This window comes from Giraffa tippelskirchi, chromosome 5 (genome assembly GCF_054371585.1).
Source record: "Giraffa tippelskirchi isolate mGirTip1 chromosome 5, T2T-mGirTip1v1.2.pri, whole genome shotgun sequence".
Classification (NCBI taxonomy): Eukaryota; Metazoa; Chordata; class Mammalia; order Artiodactyla; family Giraffidae; genus Giraffa; species Giraffa tippelskirchi.
In genome coordinates this window covers 176,935,167-176,957,384 of record NC_137279.1, presented here as the reverse complement: position 1 = coordinate 176,957,384, position 22,218 = coordinate 176,935,167, and the positions used below count along the sequence as shown (strand labels likewise).

The window sequence follows — 22,218 nt, the reverse complement described above, 5'->3', positions numbered from 1 at the left end:
GGCCCTGCAGGCTCAGGCCTCAGTTTTGCAACCTGTAAACTGAGAGAATAACACAAGATTGAATCAAAGGGCTTTTGCCCTGAGTGTGTTGTTTTGTTCCTTTGTGTACATTCCGGATCCTTGTGTTACATACATGAACTGCTCTCTAGGACACCCATGTAACTGTGTCCTGGGATGCAAACATGAGGAATCATGTGTTTGTGCTGGGGGAGGAGAGACCCCAGAACAATATCCTCCCCATCCCCTCTCAATAGGAGGAAGCCACCGACTTCCTCCCTTTCCTGTCTCCTGCCTCCTGCCCGCTGGCAAGACTGAGGACCACAGGGAGAAGAGGGGAAGGGAAACGGTCCAACAGTCCCCAGGTCTGTCCTTACCACAACCCTCCCCCCACCCTCAGTGACCCCATTCCAGGACCTTCCAGGCCACACCCATCCCCAGACTAGGGGGGCCTAGAAGCCCAGAAGCAGGATAAGTCCTCCCCACCCTTCTCCCCTGCCACCCCTCCCACCCAAGCTAACTCATTTCCTCTTCCTCCCTAACACCAACACACACTGACAGCACAGGCTGAGCAACCAGACCCAGAGTGACTGACCCTGGGCCCTGCTTGTGCTGGCTGGCGCAGTCAGCCTCCGGAGTATGGTCTGGCTGGAGCCCCCTTTGCTGCTCCCCATCTTCTTCCTGGCTTCTCATGTTGGTAAGTCTCTCCCTGCCCAGGGCCTTGACTACCCCCGCCCCCAAAACCCTATCATCATTGCTATCTCTTTCCTCCGCACTCTGATTCACTAGAAAGTGGGATCAGGGCCTGGAGAACCCAGGCAGAAGCTAGGGATTGGGGGAGGGGAGCATCCACAGACTGTGTTGGATTTGAACATCAGTGGGGAGCAGCAGAGCCTCTGGGCCCCCTGAAGTTTTCAGGGGGTGCTCATACGGTCAGTGTGTGGGACTAACTCAGTTATTCATTCGACAAACATTTATCGAGCACCAACAATATTCCAAGAGCTGTAAGAGGCAGAGAGCTTCTAGAGCTGTACAACAGATTCAATGATGTTGAGCTCCTATGGCTGTAACTGGGTTTCAATGATGTAATTTACACAGAGCACTTGCTAAGAGCTTCTGAATTAGCACTTAGCACTTGCTAAGAGCCAATTCCTTCAGCTGCTGCCCAAAGAGGATTAGAACACAAAGGCCACCTTGAGAGGTTCGCGGTCTAGTGGGGGACCCGGGACACCAGGTGAGCATGGAACAGACACAGAGGAACACTGAAGAGTCAGCCTACTCTACTTCAGGATAGGAGATGAAAATGGATCAGGACAGACTTCACTCAGAGGGTGGTCTTCATTCCAGGACAGTCAGAATAATAGACACAAGTCTCAGAGGAGTGGAAGTAGAGGGGAGCGAGGGATCCTGGAGGGAACGCACAGCAGGAGGGGCAGTGGGAACAGCAAGGGAGCTCTACAGCAAGCTCTGCATCGTGAAGGGCAATAGGGAGCTATGGAAGGTTGTAGGCCAGAGAGTCACAAGGTCTCGGATGGGTCAGTTAGGAGGACAATCTGAGGGAAGAGTGTGGCTATCAGGATGGTCCATGGAACCAAGGATGAGGGTTAACAAGGGGAGACTTGAGGATGGGGATGAAGTCTAGAGGTTCTGAGGAAACAGAATTTTGTGACTGAGTCAGGATAGTGCTTCAAGGTGTGGACTTTAGAGTCAGACAACCAGGCTCTGCCAGTTACTAATTGCATGCCCTTGGGTAAGTTATTTATCTGAGCCTTAATTTGCCAGCTATAAAACTGGCAAACTCTCAGGAGAGCTGGGATGATAAAACTAGAGAACATAAGTAAAGTACATGGCATATAACTGATCTCCGACAGACATTCATTATGACAGCAGCAGTATGAAATGTCTCGCAAGTTTGTACCTCAGGTGGGTTTTGCAGTCTGCTGAGGCAGGAAGTCCAGAGAGGAGCATGTTTGGGGAGAACTGAGAGGCCTGCCCAGGGTTACTGACTCAGAAGTGATGGTGAAGGCCCAGAGAGGGGATGAGCTTGCTAGAGGAAGGCTGGAGAATAATTTTTATGACCCTCCTCTGTGGATGGAAAGACATCAACTTGTGCAGAGTGTGAGGATCCAAAGGAAAACAGGTGTTCGGCACAGGACAGACAAGTCAGCTTCATTTACTTATGGCAGGCTTTCAAAGAATATCCATTGATAAGCAAAGTAGCATCTAAACCAACTAACCACTTGGCAGTGAACAGGCAGGGGCAGAGTAGGAGGGGCTTGGGAAGGCATGGGGTCCCAGGACTGAGGAAGCTCAGCTGAGCCTAGATTCCAGCTCTCCGAGGTCCCTCCTAGCCCTGGCCTCACACCCTATGCCCCAGCCACTTTGAACTTGGACAGCCCCCTGTCCACAGCATGATATTTTTCATTCTACACATTTACTCTGGCTCTGGGACTTCCCAGGTGGCGCTAATGATAAAGAACCCACCTGCCAATGCTGGAGACATAAGATACACAGGTTCGATCCCTGGGTCAGGAAGATCCCCTGGAGAAGGGAATGGCAACCCACTCCCGTAGTCTTGCTGGAGAATCCCCATGGACAGAGGAGCCTGGAGGGCTACAGCCCATGGGGTCGCAAAGAGTCGGACACGACTGAAGCAACCTAGTGTGTACCAATGCATGTCCTCTGCCTAGAATGTCCTTCCCACCAATGACCTCTCCGTGTCCTCATTCTCAAATCCGCACCCTGTATCCTGCTCAGCTTTAAGACCCTCAAGCTGTATCTCCCAGGAGGCACCTCTTCAGCCCCTGTCTCCCCTATGCTGGGTTAGGTGTCCCTTCTCTGTGCTCCCTACACAGTCTCGTGCATTTGATAGGTTTGTCCACGTCTGTCTCCCCACCCTGGAGGAAGCTCTGTAGAAGGCAAAGACCAAGGCCCACCTGGTGTCCATGCATGTTTCAGCCCCAAGTGGGCCCTAGGGCCTGCCCTCCCTGCTTCTGGCCTTTTGCTGGGACCAGAGCTCTCTTCCTTTCTGCTCCATAACCACCTGGCTGCAGAATCCAGCCTCTCCCGCCTTCAATCTCAGCACAGGAAACCGGTCCAGATTCCGGGAGCGACGTGGGGACCAGAGCAACGGGAGGGGTCCCTCCAAGACACTTCTGATCTTTAGCGCTCTCCTAGCCAGCAAGCGGGGGTGGGGGTGGGGGGTGGGGGGGGTGGAGGTGGGCAGGGAGAGCGGCTCCCCTTTGCGGAGCAGCTGTAGAGACAGGTCAGGAAAGGGGACTGCCGGGAATAGAGTGAGGAAACGGTGATGGGGCGCATAGATCATTCTTTCTTTCCAAAGGCTGGGCTGTAAAGGGAAGCCATCTGGCTGGAGAAGGGAGGGGATGGGGAGGCTAGGGAAGGGGCTTTGTTTTTGTTTTTGTTCTGTTAGGATGAAGAGACTCGAGGGAAAGGGGCCGGTGCACCGGGAAGGGGATAGAGACAGGAAGGGAGGCGGATGGACGTGCCTGATGAAGTGCAGTGCCTGGGGAGGAGGGGAGGAGAGGGGAGAGGCTGCGAAGAGAGGGGCGAGAGGCGGAGGGCGGGGCAGGGGGAGGGCCGGGACCCTGCCAGATCGGAGCCCGGTGTCCCGGCCCAGGGGCGGCGGTGGACCTGACGCTGCTGGCCGACCTGCGTCTGACCGAGCCCCAGCGCTTCTTCCTGACCTGCGTGTCCGGGGAGGCGGGGGCGAGCAGGGGCTCGGACGCCTGGGGGCCCCCGCTGCTGCTGGAGAAGGACGACCGCATTGTGCGCACGCCCCGGCCCTGGCAGCCCCAGCACCTCGCCCGCAACGGCTCGCGCCAAGTGACGGTGCGCGGCTTCCAGCAGCCCTCCGACCTGGTGGGCGTCTTCTCCTGCGTGGGCGGCGCGGGGGCGCGGCGCACGCGCGTCCTCTATGTGCACAACAGCCCCGGGGGTGAGTCCGGCCGCCGGTGAGGGTGGGGGGGGAGGGGAGGAGGGGCTGCCCTTGACCCTTGACCCCACCCTCCATCCGCCTCGCAGCCCACCTGCTCCCAGACAAGGTCACACACACAGTGAACAAGGGCGACACGGCTGTGCTTTCCGCGCGGGTGCGCAAGGAGAAACAGACAGATGTGATCTGGAAGAGCAACGGTAAGAGGGGAGGCGTCTGAACTGGGTGGGCAGGTGAACCCATAGTTCTGACGCCCCGGCACCTCCATGGCCCTCGAAGCTCCCAGGGCTGGCCCTGGACACAGCCGTGGCTCCATACACCTGTTACCCGCTCTGGCCAGCCTCCGGGGCGCATCCTCTTTTCTGCACCAGATCCATGGGAAGCACCCGCATCCTACTCATCTCTGGCTGTGAGATGTCCTACTGCGCCCGGAGGACCAGCAGCTTCATGGTCAGCTCCTTCCCTGTCACCCCCTAGTTAGCTGTGTTAACCCCTCCCAGTTGGGCTCTCCCAGAAGTTAGCAAGTGCTATCACATAGCAGGTCTGGCAGGGAGCAGAAGCCCCCCTGCTGAAGAAGAGAAGGGGTAACAAAGTCCCAGCACAGGCAAGGGACATTTGGCCTCTTCCAGAGATCTGTCCAGATGGGAGCAGGGGCCTGGGCCTGCCTGGGGATCTCAGCCCGGGCCTGCCCCCACCTGGCCCTGTCCGGTCCTCTGGCCACCGCAGAGGAGGAAGCCATTTTTCTGTATGGCCCCAAAGATTCCTGCCTCAGCTCTCACACCCACAGCCCTTTCGCTGCCTCTTGTGTCCCTGAACTCTTGAGCCAAAGGTTTTCCCTCCTGAGCTCCAGGGTCCCTGAACTAATAAGAGACGTGGAGTCAGGTAGACCCATGTTCTCTAGAATCTCTCTTCCATCCTGAGCAAAGAGAAAAGGGGGAGGGGTGCGGGGACGAGAACCCTAATATTAAGGTACACAGATCCAGGAAGGAGAGGCTCCTGGGAATTAACTGCACAAAGAAGAGGGCAGAAGCATTCCAGGAGGAGGGTTGATAAGAGCAAAGACAGGAAGCTGTGAGATACCACATTGTTTCTAGAAGAGATAAAAGCAATTCAGGAATGCTAGAAGTCAAGATGTGGAGAGGTATGGGGCTAAAGGGCTGCACGGTAGCCAAACTGGTGAAAATGCTGTGTTGAGTCCAATACTGTCCCTTGGGCAGTGAAGAACTATTGAAGAGCTTAAGCAGGGGAGCTACGGTGGGGTCTGCTGGAGAAAAATCTCACTGGTCACCCTAAGTGGAGGATGGACAGGAAGCAGGGAGACTGGAGGCAGAGAGACAGCTTGGAAGGCTGTGGGAGGCTGGGAGCAGGGTAGTGGCAGTGAGCGTGAAGAGAAGTGGGCAGCTTTAGGAGACAAGGAGGAGGTGCACTGAACAGGACTTGGTGATTTACTGAGTGGTTGGTGGAGCGTGGAAAAGAGGCTGCCTCCCACATTTCTGGCTCAGGTCCAGACACTCGCTGGTGCCTTCCCCCGGTCTATTCACTCTGCCTGGCTCACGCTAATGTGACTCGGGATAAGGTGAGCAGAGGAAGGGGACCCCAGCTCTTGTGTGATGCTGAGGCCCGTATCCTGTTTATGCCCCCAGGATCCTATTTCTACACCCTGGACTGGCACGAGGCCCAGGACGGGCAGTTCTTGCTGCAGCTCCCAAACGTGCAGCCATCATCGAGCGGCATCTACAGTGCCACGTACCTGGAAGCCAGCCCACTGGGCAGCGCCTTCTTTCGACTCATCGTGCGGGGTCAGGAGCAGAGGGCAGAGGTGGTGGGTGATATGGGAGGTTGGGAGCCCTGTGCATACTTCCTGTGGATCCCCTGAGCCCCCACCCAGGGGTGCCCCAGTCCTCAAGAGGCAGTGGTCCAGTGGGTGAGGGTCAGCTGCTGAGAGTACATTCCTGCAGGCTGTGAGGCAGGGCGCTGGGGACAAGACTGTACCAAGGAATGCCCAGGCTGCCTGCATGGAGGTGTCTGCCATGATCAGGACGGCGAGTGTGTGTGCCCCCCTGGATTCACTGGGACCCGCTGTGAGCAGGGTAAGGAGGAGGGGACACCAGGACCTGGGCAGGAGAGGATGCCTGGCTGGGAGAAGACTCTCAAACCACAAGGATGGACTTGGAGGATGAGCATGTTCCAGTAGGTCTTGAACGCTGAGACCCAACAGAGGCTTCTATACCCACGTTCCCTCTTTCTAGCCTGCAGAGAAGGCCGTTTTGGGCAGAGCTGCCAGGAGCAGTGCCCAGGCACATCAGGCTGCCGGGGCCTCACCTTCTGCCTTCCAGACCCCTATGGCTGTTCTTGTGGATCTGGCTGGAGAGGAAGCCAGTGCCAGGAAGGTACGGACTAACCCACCCTCCATAGTCTCTGACCAGACAGCCAGCTGCAAGCCCGGCCCCAACTCTTCCTTCCAGCCCTGCCTCACACACCAAGCCCTCCACCATCCCCTGCTCACTTGACCAGTGCCCTCTCTGCCCAGTCTGGCATTCCCCAGGCCCCAGCTGTGCCCTTGTTGCCCCCTGACCTGTGCCCCTCTAACCCCTCTGTGCCCAGCCTGCGCCCCAGGTCGTTTTGGAGCTGACTGCCGCCTCCAGTGCCAGTGTCAGAATGGTGGTACTTGTGACCGCTTCAGCGGCTGTGTCTGCCCCTCCGGGTGGCATGGGATGCACTGTGAGAAGTCAGGTACGAGCACGGGGGGTGCTCTGAGGTCCCTCGGAACAGGTCAGCTTCACCAGATGCATCCCCCTGGCTCAAGGCCCCTCTTCCCCTGGGGACGGGCAGCAGCCCAGGGTGGGTGGGAGCCCAGAGGGGGCCCTGATCAACCCGAGAGAGTCAGGGAGGGCCTCTGGAAAGAGGCGTGATCTCAGATGGGGTATGAAGGACGGGAGAAAGATGGCCAGGGAGAGAGCAGGGCAAAGGCCAGGGGATTGAGGACTCAAACTTTAATACCGGAACAGTGGCGTGAGGAGAGGCTCTGGAAGTGGTCAGAGGAGGCCAACACTCACAGCATTTGAATGACAGGCTGTAGGATTTGCACTGCATATGATAGCCCCGCAGGGAAGGGTCGAAGGGGTCCCATGCTGTCAGGTATGGGTTCGAGAGAGGACCCCAACTGCTGGGGAGGGAGTGGGAGCAAGAGAGCCCAGAGGATCTGTCACAGGGCCCAGAAATGATAGAGGCCTGAACCAGGGTTCTGGTGGTGAGGCTGGCGAGGGGTCTGGTCTCGGTGTGGGAGGGTCCGAGGAGGCGGAGGGCACAAGAGGCAGATTCGGGGGCCGGTAGAGGTGAGTGTGAGGGCCTGGAGGTGTTGCCGGGACTTTGCTGGCTTGCAGGCCTGCGTGACTGGGATGCTGGCGGTGCCTCCACTAAGATAAAAGACTTGGGGTGGGGGAGGGGAGGGGTGGCTCTGTGGCAGTCGTGTGTCTGCCCTTACAGGGCCTCTGGGATGAGTGTCCCCTCTCTCCCCAGACCGGATCCCCCAGATCTTGGATATGGTCTCAGAACTGGAGTTCAACTTAGACACAACGCCCCGGATCAACTGTGCCGCAGCGGGGAACCCCTTCCCAGTCCGGGGCAGCATGGAGCTCCGCAAGCCAGATGGCATGGTGCTCCTGGTGAGCCCCATGACCCCAGCCCAGGGCCCCTGCCCACCCCCAGGATCCTCCACCCCTCAGGGCTTTCTGCAGGCTCTGCCCACTGGCCTGGCCACAGCTCAAATGGGGTCAGGCTGATTGTTGAGGGACCACCTCCCAGTCTCTGTCCCCTCGTCAGCCTGGACAAACACACAAGCCTCTGCCACATGGCACACCTTCTCTGAGGCCTGTCCCTTTCCCCTGCCTCTCTCAGTCCACCAAAGCCATTGTTGAGCCAGATAGAACCACAGCCGAGTTCGAGGTGCCCCGCTTGGCTCTTGGGGACAGTGGACTCTGGGAATGCCGTGTGTCCACATCTGGTGGCCAGGATAGTCGACGCTTCAGGATCAATGTCAAAGGTCAGTGATGTCCCGGGTCCATGGAGGATGGATGGCAGACAGAGCGGGCGCTAGCCGAGGCTGCTCAGATAGGAGCAGGAAGGGCAAGAGCATGTAAGGTCACAGCCCAGCACCAGGCAGAGAAGAGGGCGTCATCAGCCTGGTGCCTGGGCCGGGCACCCTCCAGGCTGGAGCATAGCTCAGTCCCACCTGAAAAGGGAACCCATGCCCCAGAAATGGGACACTCTCCAGCCTTGCCCCAGGCAATGCTCTCTTTCTATCTCCCCCGCCCCACAGATACACGGTTCCTTTCACTCCACTTCTGGGATGCTGTGTTCCCTCCAACCCCAAGTCACACCACCGGGCACCCAGTGCTACAACAGGGGAGTGCCTGGGGCTGTGGACCTGTTTCATTTCCCAGAAGTGCTTCCTGGTGAATAAGGAGGCAGCTGCCGGTGCCCAGGATTGCTCAGAGCATAGTACCCCCACCCCAGTCTAGGTGTCCCCTACCTTCTCCAGCCCCATAAACATCAGACGTTCACAGCCCTTCCCACCCCCTGGTCCTCTTTCCCTGTGCTCCTGACCCCCGCCACCACCTCCCCTGACATGAGCCCAGACCTCTTGTCCCTCTCCCTCTTTCTCACTGTCCGACTCTGCTTCCCATCCTCTCTCTACTTCTCTGTCGCCCCCTCCACCACCCAGGGTCCCACCTCCAGCCTTCCTCTTCTCACTCTCCCCAGGCCACTTGGCTTTGAATCTTCACTACAAATTCTAGCTCCATCATCTAAGCAAGTTACCTTGCCCCTCATAGCTTGTTTCTCTCTCTGTAAAATGAGGATATCAGCACTCCCTTGATAGGATTGCTGTGAAGATTAAATTAGATGATGCACTTAAGCATTTGCCACAGTGCCTGACACAGGGTATGTTCTCAATGTATGTTGACATTTATTGCTATTAGTAGTTATAATGTCACCTATTCCTAAGATTTCAACCGTTCCCTGGCAATTCCCAGATACGATCTGCAGCCTGGACCCCTCTCCTGGGCTCCAGACCTCTGCATAGTAGGGGTCTGGTTCTGAAGTCAGTGGGGAAGTCACCTGGTCCACGACTCAGGGGCCCCACTGCAGGTCACCTAACCCTCTGCGTGAGCCGCAGGCCCAGGGTCTCCATAGGATCCAAACTGGGCCTTCCTCTCCCCCCAGGCCAGCACTTCTTCCTGACGTGTGTGTTCCTGCCTGACAACATTGTTCCTTCCCACCCCTTCCACCACACCCCTGCATCCTCCTGACCCTCCTCCCTTCCCCCATCCATCCATTTATCCATGCATGTGTTCATCCATACATACATCCATTTTTCTTAGAAAATCCATCTGGAAAATGTTTGGATGAGGCGAGGGAACCAGTTGAGACATTAATGCAATAATATGGACAGAAGAGCGGGTGAGGAAGATAAGCAGGAGCACAAAAGCTGTTTGGGATAAGATGGGCTGATTTTAGATGGCCTGGTCAGACAGACTTTGTTTAAACCCTGGCTGCATGGCCTTAAGCAGGTCATTGCATGTCTCTGAGCCTCAGTTTCTTCATTCTTAAGATAGGGATGATGAGCCCTGCCTGAAGGCAGTTGTCAGAATTAGAGACCATGCACTTGAAGCATCTGGGTAGAGCAGGTGCTTCATCACCTGCTACTTTTTTTTTAATGAAGAGAGTGATAGATGATGGGGGAGGGGCAGAGAGCAGGGTGACCCTGCCTTGGGCTTCAGCTTTCTCTGTCCTCCCCCACATTGCATGGCAGAGTGCCCACTCCCAAACCCCTGTCTGGCCATGTCACTTCCTCACCTAACATCTTCTGGGACACCCTCATTTCCTTGTTGCTGAGTCCCTATGCCCTGAGCTGTCCTCCCTGGGCCCTGGCCACTCTGATCATCTGTTGCACCTGGTCTCTCCCCAGCCCAGGAGGGTCCCCAGGTCCAAACTGAGATCCAGAGTTATCTTTGATGCCCAGAGCACCGAGTCTGCCCCTGTGTCCGAGGGCTGGGTGGGCTGTGTGGGCCACACCTTACCCTGAGTCTCCTGGCAGTGCCACCAGTGCCCCTGACCGCCCCAAGGCTTCTGGCCAAGCAGAGCCGCCAGCTCGTGGTCTCCCCGCTGGTCTCCTTCTCTGGGGATGGACCCATCGCCTCCGTTCGCCTGCACTACAGGCCCCAGGACAGCACCATGGCCTGGTCCACCATCGTGGGTGAGGGGGCCAAGAGCTAGGGGCAGGATGGGGTGTCAGGTAGTAATGAGGGGGACGGAGGGATGGAAAGGGAGGGGGAAGTGTGCGGAGAAGAGAGGGGTTGAAGGGGGAGCGGAGGCTTCTGCAAGGGGTTGGGGCTGAATGCTGTGTGCTGTGCACCCCGCCCCCAGTGGACCCCAGTGAGAACGTGACGTTAATGAACCTGAGGCCAAAGACAGGATACAGTGTCCGTGTGCAGCTGAGCCGGCCAGGGGAAGGCGGGGAGGGGGCCTGGGGGCCTCCCACCCTCATGACCACAGACTGTCCTGGTGAGAGGCCAAGAGTCACCCCTTTCTCTTCCCCAGGGGTCACTGTCCCGTGCGCTCCGGGGCTGTCTCGGCTTGCCTGCCCCGGGGGTCCCTGCCTTTCCCACTGGACGTTGTCCCTGGGGGTTCACCATCCCATCCGGCCCCCAGGACCTACCAGACAGTTCTGACCTCTACCTCTGGCCCCAGAGCCCTTGTTGAAGCCGTGGCTGGAGGGCTGGCATGTGGAGGGCCCCGACCGGTTGCGAGTGAGCTGGTCCTTACCCCTGGTGTCGGGGCCGCTGGTGGGCGATGGCTTCCTGCTGCGCCTGTGGGACGGGGCCCGGGGACAGGAGCGGCGGGAGAACGTCTCGTCCCCCCAGGCCCGCACCGCCCTCCTGACCGGACTCACGCCTGGCACCCACTACCAGCTGGATGTGCGGCTCTACCACTGCACCCTCCTGGGCCCGGCCTCGCCCGCAGCGCGCGTGCTCCTGCCCCCCAGCGGTACGCTCGGGAGCAGGTGGCGTGACGAGGGAGGGCAGGGCATGCAGGGGACACGGGGCCCGAAAGGACATGGGAGGTTACAGGAGCCTGGATGGACAGGCAGCGACCACAGGACATGGAAACCAGGGCGCAGGGAGGACCTGGGTGTCAGGCAGACAGGAGCACAGGGACGACAGGACACAGGGGAGCATCCAGGATGACAGGAGGATGTGGGCCTCCAGGAGTAACTGGGACAGAGGAGAGCCCAGGAAGGTCATGGGAGGGGGTGGGGCGTGAGGAGGACATGGGACCTGGGGGAGATGGGGTCACTGCAAGGAAGACTTGGGATGTAAGGGGAAGCAGAAGCTCACTGGTGAAGGAGGCCACAGTGAGAGGAATATTCGGCTCAGGAAGGAACGGGGAAGTCGGCAGCGGATCTCCCATTCTGGGGTCAGTAGAGCTGGGGACACAGCTATAGCGAATCTGTCTGACCCCACAGCCACACAGCCTGGTCCCATCTGAGCCCCATCTTCCCATCCTAATCTCCCCAGGGCCCCCGGCCCCCCGACACCTCCATGCCCAGGCCCTTTCAGACTCTGAGATCCAGCTGATGTGGCAGCGCCCCGAGGCTCCAGCTGGGCCTATATCCAAGTACATCGTGGAGGTGCAGGTGGCGGGGGGCTCCGGAGACCCGCTGTGGATGGACGTGGACAGGCCCGAGGAGACGAGCACCATCGTCCGCGGCCTCAACGCCAGCACGCGCTACCTCTTCCGCGTGCGGGCCAGTGTCCAGGGCCCCGGCGACTGGAGCAACATGGTAGAACAGTCCACCTTGGGCAACGGTGAGATGAGGGGATGCCCGGGCCACAGGGTCAGTCATGGTGCTCTCCCCAGCACGTGATCCCCTGCCTTGGATCCAGGGCCTCCTAGGCCCCTCCCAACAAGTGATGTGACGCCTGGCACTGGGGACCCTGACCCTTCCCTTCTTTCATTTTTCAAGTTCTTCTTTGATGTGAACCTTCTTTTTTTTTAAATTAATTTATTTACTTTTGGCTGCTCTGGGTCTTCTTTGCTGTGTGAAGGCTTTCTCTAGTTGGGGTGAGGGGGACTACTCTCTAGTTGCCGTGTTCCGACTTCTTATTGCAGTGGCTTCTCTGTTGTTGCGGAGCACAGGCATTTGTAGTTATGGTTCGAGGGCTCTGATGTGCAGGCTCAGTAGTTGTGGCACACAGGCTTAGTTGCCCTGAGGTATGTGGAATCTTCTGGGACCGGGGATCGAACCCGTGTCCCTTGCATTGGCAGGAGGATTCTTAACCACTGTATCAACAGGGGAGTCCGACCCTTCCCTTCTTATGACCCATTGTCTGAGTGCTGGGAAAATCATGACATTCCAGCAACCCGCTGGTCCTAGGCCTGACATTCCCGCTCCCTCCCTGGTACTGGGATCTCCACCTCTGTGTGACCCCGTGGTGGCCTCCAGGTTCCCTGACCCAGGCATCTCTGTGATCTCCCCCTCTTCTTGTGTCCAGGGCTGCAGATTGAGGGCCCAGTCCAAGAGATCCATGCAGCTGAAGAGGGCCTGGATCAACAGCTGGTCCTGGCTGTGGTGGGCTCTGTGTCTGCCACCTGCCTCACCATCCTGGCTGCCCTCCTCACCTTGGTGTGCATCCGCAAAAGCTGCCTGCATCGCAGACGCACCTTCACCTACCAGTCAGGATCGGTCAGTCACCTGTACCCGCCTCTGGGCAAACGTGTGCAGACCCTGTGTATATATGTGTCTACTTGTATACACACAAGTATTTGTACACTGTGAGTGTGTGTGTGTTCACGCATGGATGTTTAGGTATAAGACTACACTCAACAGCATACAAGGGTGCAATCTCTATAATTTTCTCCATTTCTATAGAATTGAACTCAGCTCATGAGCCCAGGTATATTAGGGATAAGATATTTAACATTCCCAGTTCAGAATCATTCGGTTATGTCCATGTTGCACCAGGGTCAATTCAGGGTTCTCCCCCTTCCCATAAGGGGTGATGGAAGCTTGGGAAGCCTGATGAGAACATGGAGAATGCCTGGGCTCCGTGAGGACCTCTCTCTGGCCAGGCCCTCCTGCACGCATCCATGGCTCATGTCTTCAGCCCTTCTGTGACCTCTTTCAGGCCAGAAGGGCACTTGCGCTTTCAGTTCCTCATCCCAATCTCCATCTTTACAAATCCCAGGGCCTCCTTGGACTGAAGAACTCCAAGGGCCTTCCCTGTCCCCTGCAGAGGACAGCATATTCTGCAGCCCTCAGACCCATTGCTGCAGGTCCTCCTCCAACTGTTTCTACTGCTCTCGAGTTGAGCTGGGCCTGCAGCCTCACCTGTCACTCCTTGCGAGAAGCACAGGCCTCCCTACTCTTCTTGTCTTCCCTGTAATCCTGAGCAGCAGGCCCCCCGGGTAAGGACTGGGAGAGGGTGCTAACTCCCCTTCAGGGACCCCAGCATAACCTCATCTGTCACCCCCCTCCACCTCTCTCTCCTCTGGGATCTTCCCTACTGTTGTCACTTACGATCCGAACTCTGCCCTGGGTCCTCCGTGGCTGGACTCGGTATTTATAGAGAAGTTTTGGCATCTCAAAAACAAAAACAAAAAAACCCTCTTCTCTCTCAAGGGCTGATCCTTGTGATAGAAAGCCTAGTGTCCAAGGCTGTTGTCTCTGCCATGCCTCTAAAATACTCCCTTCAGAGATTCAATCGGCTTCTTTGTTCCAGGCTGCGTTGGCCTCCCTCTGAGGTCAGTGTGTGCAAAAAGCGGCCTGGCTGTGGTGGGGGAGGGTCAGGGGTATGAATGTGAAGGGAAGGAGTGGGAAAGTAGCCTTAAATGGATGTAGCATCCTAACATATATCAAGACATACCCCTGCCCCAGGCACCTATGTGCAGGTATCTGTGTGCATGAGCGCATGTGCTGGGCGTGAGTGTGCCCATCTGTGAATGCGCCATCTGTATGCACCTGTATCCCTGACATGTGTGTCCCTCCGCTTGTTCTCCTGTACAAGCACATGTCCACATGTACCTCTCATGGATGCCCTGCCTACTGGCCTCCACTAGAACACATGTATGTGCATGCAGGTGTGCGCTTTCAGTTGTCTATGTTTCGTGTGAATCCATGTGACCTGTGTCCTCTGACCTCTCCCATCAAGCTGGGCTGCAGCTCATATAGGGTCCCCACACCTCTATCTTAACTATTCTTTCTGTTCTCATATTGGCGATGTCCATGGTCCCATTCAGCTGTTTCCTTTCCCTGCTCTCAGTCCTGCCCAGGTGGGCCAGGTCCTACTTGGCTAGGGCAAATGGATGGTCTTCTCTGTTATGTTCTTTCTGTCTTCAGGTCCTGGGTGGTTTGAGAGATATGGGAGCTGCCAAGTGAGTGGACAGGGGTCATCTCTGCTTCTCTGCTATGGAGAAGAAAACCACTCCACTGGCTGCCCGCTGCTCCAGGCTCATGGAGTAGGTGCTCACTAAAAATACCCCAATCCACTGCCCAAGGCCAGAATCCACTCCAGAGCATCCTTGGTGACAACACAGCCTGGTTATGGGATTGGCACAATAAAGGGAAGCTCATTCCAATTCTTCTTGGTTTTAGTCTTAGGAGTATCAACCTTCCATTGACTCATGTCGTGGCTTCCAGCAATTTTACTTACTCCTTGTTCCTCCAGAGCCCACACACTAGATCTCCATCCTGCGGCCTCTGCGTTTCTCTCTGGACATCTGTCCACCCAATGGCCGACCTGTGGCTCCATCTCATATGATTCTGTCTCAGTATGTGTCCTCTGTCTGTTCATGCCTGGCTGGCCACCAGAGTGCCCTCTGTCTGGGTCTCTGTTTGTCTGATCACTGTTTTGTCTGCCTGTATCTGCATCTTGCTGCCCCTGTCTCTTGTGTGGACTGTCTGCCTACTTGTCCCATCCTGTGAAGGGCGAGGAGACCATCCTGCAGTTCAGCTCAGGCACCTTGACACTGACCCGGCGGCCGAAACCTCAGCCCGAGCCCCTAAATTACCCAGTGCTGGAGTGGGAGGACATCACCTTTGAGGATCTCATTGGAGAGGGTAACTTCGGCCAGGTCATCCGAGCCATGATCAAGAAGGACGGACTCAAGATGAATGCCGCCATCAAGATGCTGAAAGGTCCGCTGAGAGCAACCCCTGCCCCAGCCCTGACCCTCTCCTTTCTCCCTCAACCCCAGGCCCCACCTGGCTTCCACCAGAAACTGACCCCAGCCCTCAACAGCCCACACCCTTTCTCCAGGGTTATTTCTGGCAAAAGTGATATTGGATTCTTTACACAGAGTATGCCTCTGAAAATGACCATCGTGACTTTGCGGGAGAACTGGAAGTTCTGTGCAAATTGGGGCATCATCCCAACATCATCAACCTCTTGGGGGCCTGTGAGAACCGAGGTGAGCCCCAAACTCATCATCTACCCCTTCTTCCAAACCCACATCATCAGCCAATATCTCTAGTAGCTTGTAGGAAGCTTCAGGACACCAAAACATCACTATTGGTTCTCCTTCATGCACCAGGTTCTCTATCTAGTACCATAAGGTGCCTGCTGCCATCCCAGGTTGTCTGAGTATAAATCACCACCCTGTATGCCTCACCTCCCAGGTTACTTGTATATCGCCATTGAATATGCCCCCTATGGGAACCTGCTGGATTTTCTGCGCAAGAGCCGGGTCCTGGAAACTGACCCAGCTTTTGCCCGGGAACACGGAACAGCCTCCACCCTCAGCTCCCGGCAGCTGCTGCGCTTTGCCAGTGATGCTGCCAATGGCATGCAGTACCTGAGTGAGAAGCAGGTGTGTGTGTGTGTGTGTTTGGGGAAGGTGGGCTAGAGGGATGAGGGGAGACCATCAAGCAAACTTCAGGAGATCAAATCAGCAGGCTCTAATTGGATATGGGATTGAGGACTAGAGAGGACGTGATCCCAGGTTGCTGGCCTGGGTGAGTGGGTGAGAACACCCCCAAAGCAGGTCTGTGTTTGGGGATGTGGCTTAGCATTTTGCAACTGTCAGCCTAGAACCAAGGAGGGAGGCCTGGACCAGGGACAACAGTCTGGGAGCTGTCACTTCAGAGATTGGGGTGCTGGTGGCCAGGGAGTGGGTGAGACTCACCAGAAGAAGGGTGGAACAGACGGGAAGCCTGAGACCAAGTCCAAGGACACCCCGCTTGAATGCAAGGAGGGAGGGGACAATTGGAGGAGGGGATGTGAGACTGAAAGGAGGCATTTTGAAGTTGTTAATGCTTTGAGTGTCTTTGAAAGCAGAGGGCAGGGGGCCAAGGCAGAGGGAGGGGTGATAGAGCAAGGTCTCTGAGGAAGGTGGATGGCCCAATGGAGAGGATCTGGAACTCAAGGGAGAGATTGCTTTGGGCAAGGGAAGGGCCTTTCCACTCTCATCAGTGGAGCAGGGCTCGGGGACAGGTCAGGGAGAGATGGGGTCAGGGAGCGTTCAAAGAGGAGAAGATGCAGTGTGGTCACTGGGGAAAAGTCAGCCATTGTCCCAGGAGAAGGATACAGCCTGAACTTGGTCATGGCCCAGATCACAAGTAGGAAGGGATGATAGCCCCCACTGTGGTTTTTCCCAGGCACGAGTCTGTGATCCAGGTTGAGGCCTGGGGTGGGTGGGCAGAAGAATAAAGGGCTACTAAGGGCACAGAGGGGCCCGGGAAGCCAGCCATGAGGCAGACCCCCTCCCTGGCCCTGGAATCCCAGGCTCCATCATCCTCCATCGTCCCTGACTTCTAACCGTGCCTGCAGTTCATCCACAGGGACTTGGCTGCCCGAAACGTCCTGGTTGGAGAGAACCTGGCCTCCAAGATTGCAGACTTTGGCCTTTCTCGGGGGGAGGAGGTTTATGTGAAGAAGACTATGGTAAGTCTCCTTCAGTCCTCCCCTTCAGGACCCGTGCCTGGCCCTGCCTCCCAGAACCTGCTGAACAGTCCTTTCTCCTTACCCAACCCCTCAAACCCACTTCCTCCCAGGGGCGTCTCCCGGTGCGCTGGATGGCCATTGAGTCTCTGAACTACAGTGTCTACACCACCAAGAGTGACGTGTGAGTGTGGGAGTGCGGACAGGCAGGAGGGTTTGGTCCCCTAAGGATGTGTGTAGGTGTGACCCGGACACACCTCAGAGATGTCTCAGGTTGTCCAAGGCATGACTTGGCTGTCCCTAGGGTGTATTCCAGGTATGACACAGTTGTGACATGGATGTGTCTTAAGTATGCCTTGGCCATGCCCAGCATCTTAATGGGAAGGCAGGGTTGGGCGGGGGGGAATGTAGCTGGAAGGAAGCTTCATCTTGGAAGGTGTTTCAGGGGTAGCATTGGAGTAGGGGTGGTTTAGGGCTGTGTTTGACTAAGAGACTGGAGGATGCCTTGGAGAGGTATATGGGGCTGCTGGCGGATAACGCCTGGGTAAATGGAGAGACCACTCAAAGAATGCTCTGACTTTCCTCTCTGAAGGGCAGGTCATCCCCACCGGAGGACCTAACCAGAGCATGACCCCCAAGATGCCACTTCTGTGCTCCCTCCTCCAGACAGCCATCCTGGCACACCCCTGCCCCTCTCTTCAACCTGGCCTGCCCAGCACTCCAGCCCTGGTCCTGGCCCTTTGGCCTGGCCTGCCCAGCTCACTGTCTACCACACCAACACCCCTCTGACCACTACTCCCCTACTTCCTACTTCTGCCCCAGGACCCCTGAGATGCCTTGCCCGACTAGAACTCCCACCCTGGCCTCAGCCACCTCTCATCAGCCCAGCTGCTGTTATAATGTAAGAGGCAGCTAAGAGCAAGGGCTTTGGAGCCAGACTGCCAGTTTGAATCCCAGCTCTACCACTTGCTAGCTTTGTGACCTTGGGGAGCTAGTTAACCTCTCAGTGCCTCAGTGTCTCTATCTGTAAAATGGGAATAATAATAGTACCTATATCATAGGGTTGGTGTGAGGGGTAGATGAATTAACATATACATTAAATGATAAGTGCCTGGCCCATAGCAAGTGCACAGTAAAAATGTTAGGTGTGATTATGTTGAGCCTGGGAGGCTGTGAAGGAATTTCAGTAGCAGAGACCACACCTGGTCAAGGCCAGACCCTTGCAAAGTAGACATAGGTAGAGGCTGGGAGGGGCTGCACACCTGGGGTAGGTAGACATTAAGCTGCTGGGCCCCAGGGCCTAGAAGGTAACTCAGTTCATCCTCCTCATTTCAGTTGGTCTTTTGGGGTCCTCCTCTGGGAGATCGTGAGCCTTGGTGAGTCCCTGAGCCCTGTTCCCCAGAGGGCCCCCACCTTTCCCTGGCCCCCACCTGCCTCCTCCTGGGCCCTGGACTAAGAGAGCATCGCCCTCCCACAGGGGGCACCCCATACTGTGGCATGACGTGTGCCGAGCTATATGAGAAGCTGCCGCAGGGCTACCGCATGGAGCAGCCCCGCAACTGTGACGATGAAGTGTAAGTCCCTCAGCCTCAAGCCCCGGGCCCCCTGTCAGTCACCCCAGCGGGTCCTGACCCTCATCTCATTGATCCCCACCTGCAGGTACGAGCTGATGCGGCAGTGCTGGCGGGACCGTCCGTACGAGCGACCCCCCTTTGCCCAGATTGCACTGCAGCTGGGCCGAATGCTGGAAGCCAGGAAGGTGAGGAGAACACCAGGGTGTGGGGAGAGCTGGGCTCACTGAGCTCACAGGAGTGCCCTCACAGTGCCCACAGGAGCCACAAGGCAGCAGTCTCCATGGCCCTGTCCCCACCAACAGCTGCACCACAGCTAAATGGGGCCCTGGGGTGTAGTGCCCTTTCTAGCTCTCACTGCGTTGGACGCTAGGCCCTTCTAAAGCCTTCCAAGGCCACTGATTAGCCTCAGCACCAAGTCCTTGTCCCAGATCCCATGTCCAGGACTCCCTGCTTCCCTCTGCTGGGGTCATCAGTCCTTTCTTATCATGGACACCTCTTCTCACCTGGCACAGAGCCAGAGTGGAATGCACAAATGGTCAGCTTACCAAATGGATGGATGGATGAATAACACAGTAACTGCATGAATGAATGTATAGAATTAGTGGATGAATGATATAATAATCATACAAATAAACATGTAATTAAGGGAATTCCTTGATGGTCCAGTGGTTAGGACTCCACGATTCCACTGCAGGAGGCACAGATTTGATCCCTGGTCTGGGAAATAAGATCCTGTAAGCCACAAGACAAAAAAACCCACATAATTAAATAACTGAATCTAATAACTATATAAGTAAATGAATTATCAAATAAATCTAAGTGAAGAAGTACATGAAAATGAGTAATGTGAAAAGAGTCCTTAAATATGAATTAATGACTAAATAGTTATAGGAATTATTAAACTATCTTAAGAATGAAGGAATAATCAAATGACCATGAAAGTGAAAGTTGCTCAGTTGTGTCTGACTCTTTGCAATCCCATGGACTCTACAGCCCATGGAATTCTCCAGACTAGAATAATGGAGTGAGTAGCCATTTCCTTCACTAGGGGATCTTCCCAACCCAGGGATTGAACCAGGTCTCCCACATTGCAGGTGGATTCTTTACCAGCTGAGCCACCAGGGAAGCCCAAGAATACTGGAGTGGGTGGCCTATCCCTTCTCCAGGGGATCTTCCTGACCCAGGAATTGAACTGGGGTCTCCTGCATTGCAGGCAGATTCTTTACCAACTGAGCTAAGTAGTTATAGGAATTATTAAACTATAATAAGAATGAAGGAACAGTCAAACAACCATAAAAATGGGTAAATCAGCAGAAGCAGCCTAATGAATACATCAATAAGTAAATGAATGGATAAATGCATTAGCCATCAATTCATTGGATAAGGGCATGAAAAAACACCTATCTAACATTGTGTCAAGGGTCTCTCATGTTAGCTTCCCAGCTGTGGTCTGATATTCTTTCTGCTCTGCGCTGGTGAGGACCACTCTTGGCCATGGGGTCATCTTGAGTCTCCAGTACGGATCAGTGTCTCTTCCAGTACCCCAACCACATGGAAGTCAAGGACCTCCAGGGCAGGCATACCCCGGTGCCTGGCCCCCACTAAAGCTTGCTCTGCTCCCCAGGCCTATGTGAACATGTCGCTGTTCGAGAACTTCACATATGCGGGCATTGACGCTACAGCAGAGGAGGCCTGAGCTACTGTCCGACCAGATCCTGGCTCTGCTGGCCAGAGCACACTCAGCTCTCCAACCTGTGACTGCTGATCCTTGTCACCTGAGCTGCCTCAAGGAATTGGTTTTTAACTTAAGGAAGAAAAATGGGGATCCAGGAATGGGGTGGGCTCAGGGGGGTGGGTCCTCATCCCTTGCAGTTGCTCCCAGTGCCTCCTGCATCACTGATGGCTACCCTCACATCCTTCCTTCTGGCTCAGCTACTCCATGTTTGTGCTCTTCTGCTCCCTCCACTCAAACCCCTGCTTCAACCCCTCCATGCAAGCCAGCACTCACACCACTAATGTGCCATTTTCAGCTGCGCCCTACTCCCAGCCTCGTAATCAGGAAAAATAAATGCTCTGAGAAGCGCCATCCAATGTCTACCTTTTACTGCTGGTCAACCCTAGGGAAAAGTTAAACCAAAGAGGGAAAAACTGGACTTCCCAAGAAAAGAAATGCTCTCGCTTGTTACACTGTCATTATTTCAAGCCCCCCATGATGGGAGATGTATCACTTTACACATATACTGCCCCCACATCGAGCTTCCCTGATAGGTCAGTTGGTAAAGAATCTGCCTGCAATGCAGGAGACCCCAGTTCGATCCCTGGATTGAGACAATCCTCTGGAGAAGGGAAAGTCTACCCACTCCAGTATTAATTCCATGGACTGTATAGTCCATGGGGTTGCAAAGAGTCAGACACGACTGAGCGACTTTCACTTCATAATCACTCCCCCACATCACTATCATAATGAGAAGCCCAGTTCTCCCCTGGTCTCTTCCCTGTTCTCCAGCCTCTACTACCAATATGTCTCCCTAGATAGCTGCCAGTCTAGGATTCTTTGCTCTGTCCAAACAGTCCCTCCCAGCATCAGCTCTAGCACAGCCTCAGTTCAGACTGACACCCGAGCAACAGACAGAGTCTGGCCTGTCTGGAGCTCCCATTTTCCTTTGTCTCTAGGCAACTTTCCCTGCCTTGGTACTGCCCAGCTTGTGGGCCCCAAAGGAAGAAGGCAGAAGTCATTTCCAACTTCAGTCAGTCACAGCAGAATGCCTGTGCCTTCTTCAAAGTCTCTCAGTGTTTGGGGAGGTGAACCCTGTCCTGAAAGCTAGTCCCACGTCACTACCCCCTGCTGTGTGGTCTTCAGGTTTGCCCATCCTTTTGATCTGTCACTGCTGGCCTCAGGTTTCTCTCCCACCGCTCCTTAAAAATCAAGACATCTTGCTTCTCATATTTTTTCAGAGAGTCAGATAAAGAAGCCATAACATAGCATGACATTGCGGTTAACAACATAGTTTGTGGAATCACATAGACCATGTCCAAGCCCTGGCTTTATCACTTACTATCTGTGTGACCTTGGTCAACTCACTTAACCTCTCTGAGCTTCAGCTCTCTCCTCTGAAAAATGGAGTTAGTAATAGGTACCTCCCTGTTGTTAACACTGAATATGATCACAGCACTGAACCTTGGAAGTAGTATTCAGTAAGTGTCAGCTGATAACATTATATACAAATACAGGAGGTTGAGGGAGGGGTGTACTCCAAAAAGACTTGAGTGCTAAGGGAATGGAGCTGACTTTAAGAAGAAATTAACTGAAGTAAATTGGAGGCTATGCATGCTAGGGGAGATGGCATTTGCTCGGATGAAATTCTATTTCCAGGTCCAAGATGGAAGGATTAAAAAGTTATCTGTGATAGGGACCAACATAGAGAAAAAGATGCCCTTGTGGGATGACAGATATGTAAACAAAGTAAAATACAGTGGTGTATGCCATAGGAGCAGGAGAGGGGTCTGGGGGATATATAGAAAGGAGACGCAGTCAGGAAAGCTTTTCCAGGAAAAGTGACATTTTAATACAGGCCGTGAAGAAGAAGCAGGAACTTGACAGAAGAAAACCTCTGGCAGAGGAAACAACACTCATAATATCTGGTATGTTCAAGAGCTGCAAAGAGTTCCCTGTGGCTGGAACAAAGGGAGAACATAGCTCTGTGAGGGTAATGACCCCAGAGAGGTGACACGGGCCAGCCTGTGCTGAACCTTATAG

At 55.2% G+C, this 22,218-nt stretch overlaps 1 protein-coding gene across 1 annotated transcript; it reads left to right on the top strand.

Annotated features, from left to right (window-relative positions):
* The first annotated feature begins 531 nt into the window (after positions 1-531).
* On the top strand, positions 532-20,547 carry TIE1 (tyrosine kinase with immunoglobulin like and EGF like domains 1). Its single transcript, XM_081492641.1, has 23 exons — positions 532-694; positions 3,635-3,952; positions 4,039-4,149; positions 5,593-5,748; positions 5,908-6,039; positions 6,199-6,339; positions 6,554-6,682; positions 7,469-7,614; positions 7,847-7,991; positions 10,047-10,205; positions 10,376-10,513; positions 10,700-10,996; positions 11,527-11,817; positions 12,505-12,695; positions 14,936-15,146; positions 15,308-15,418; positions 15,627-15,817; positions 16,777-16,890; positions 17,001-17,071; positions 18,223-18,263; positions 18,365-18,461; positions 18,547-18,646; positions 20,086-20,547. The coding sequence occupies exons 1-23, from the start codon at positions 637-639 to the stop codon at positions 20,155-20,157; spliced, it is 3,420 nt and encodes a 1,139-aa protein (XP_081348767.1). The 5' UTR covers positions 532-636; the 3' UTR covers positions 20,158-20,547.
* Positions 20,548-22,218: the final 1,671 nt, after the last annotated feature.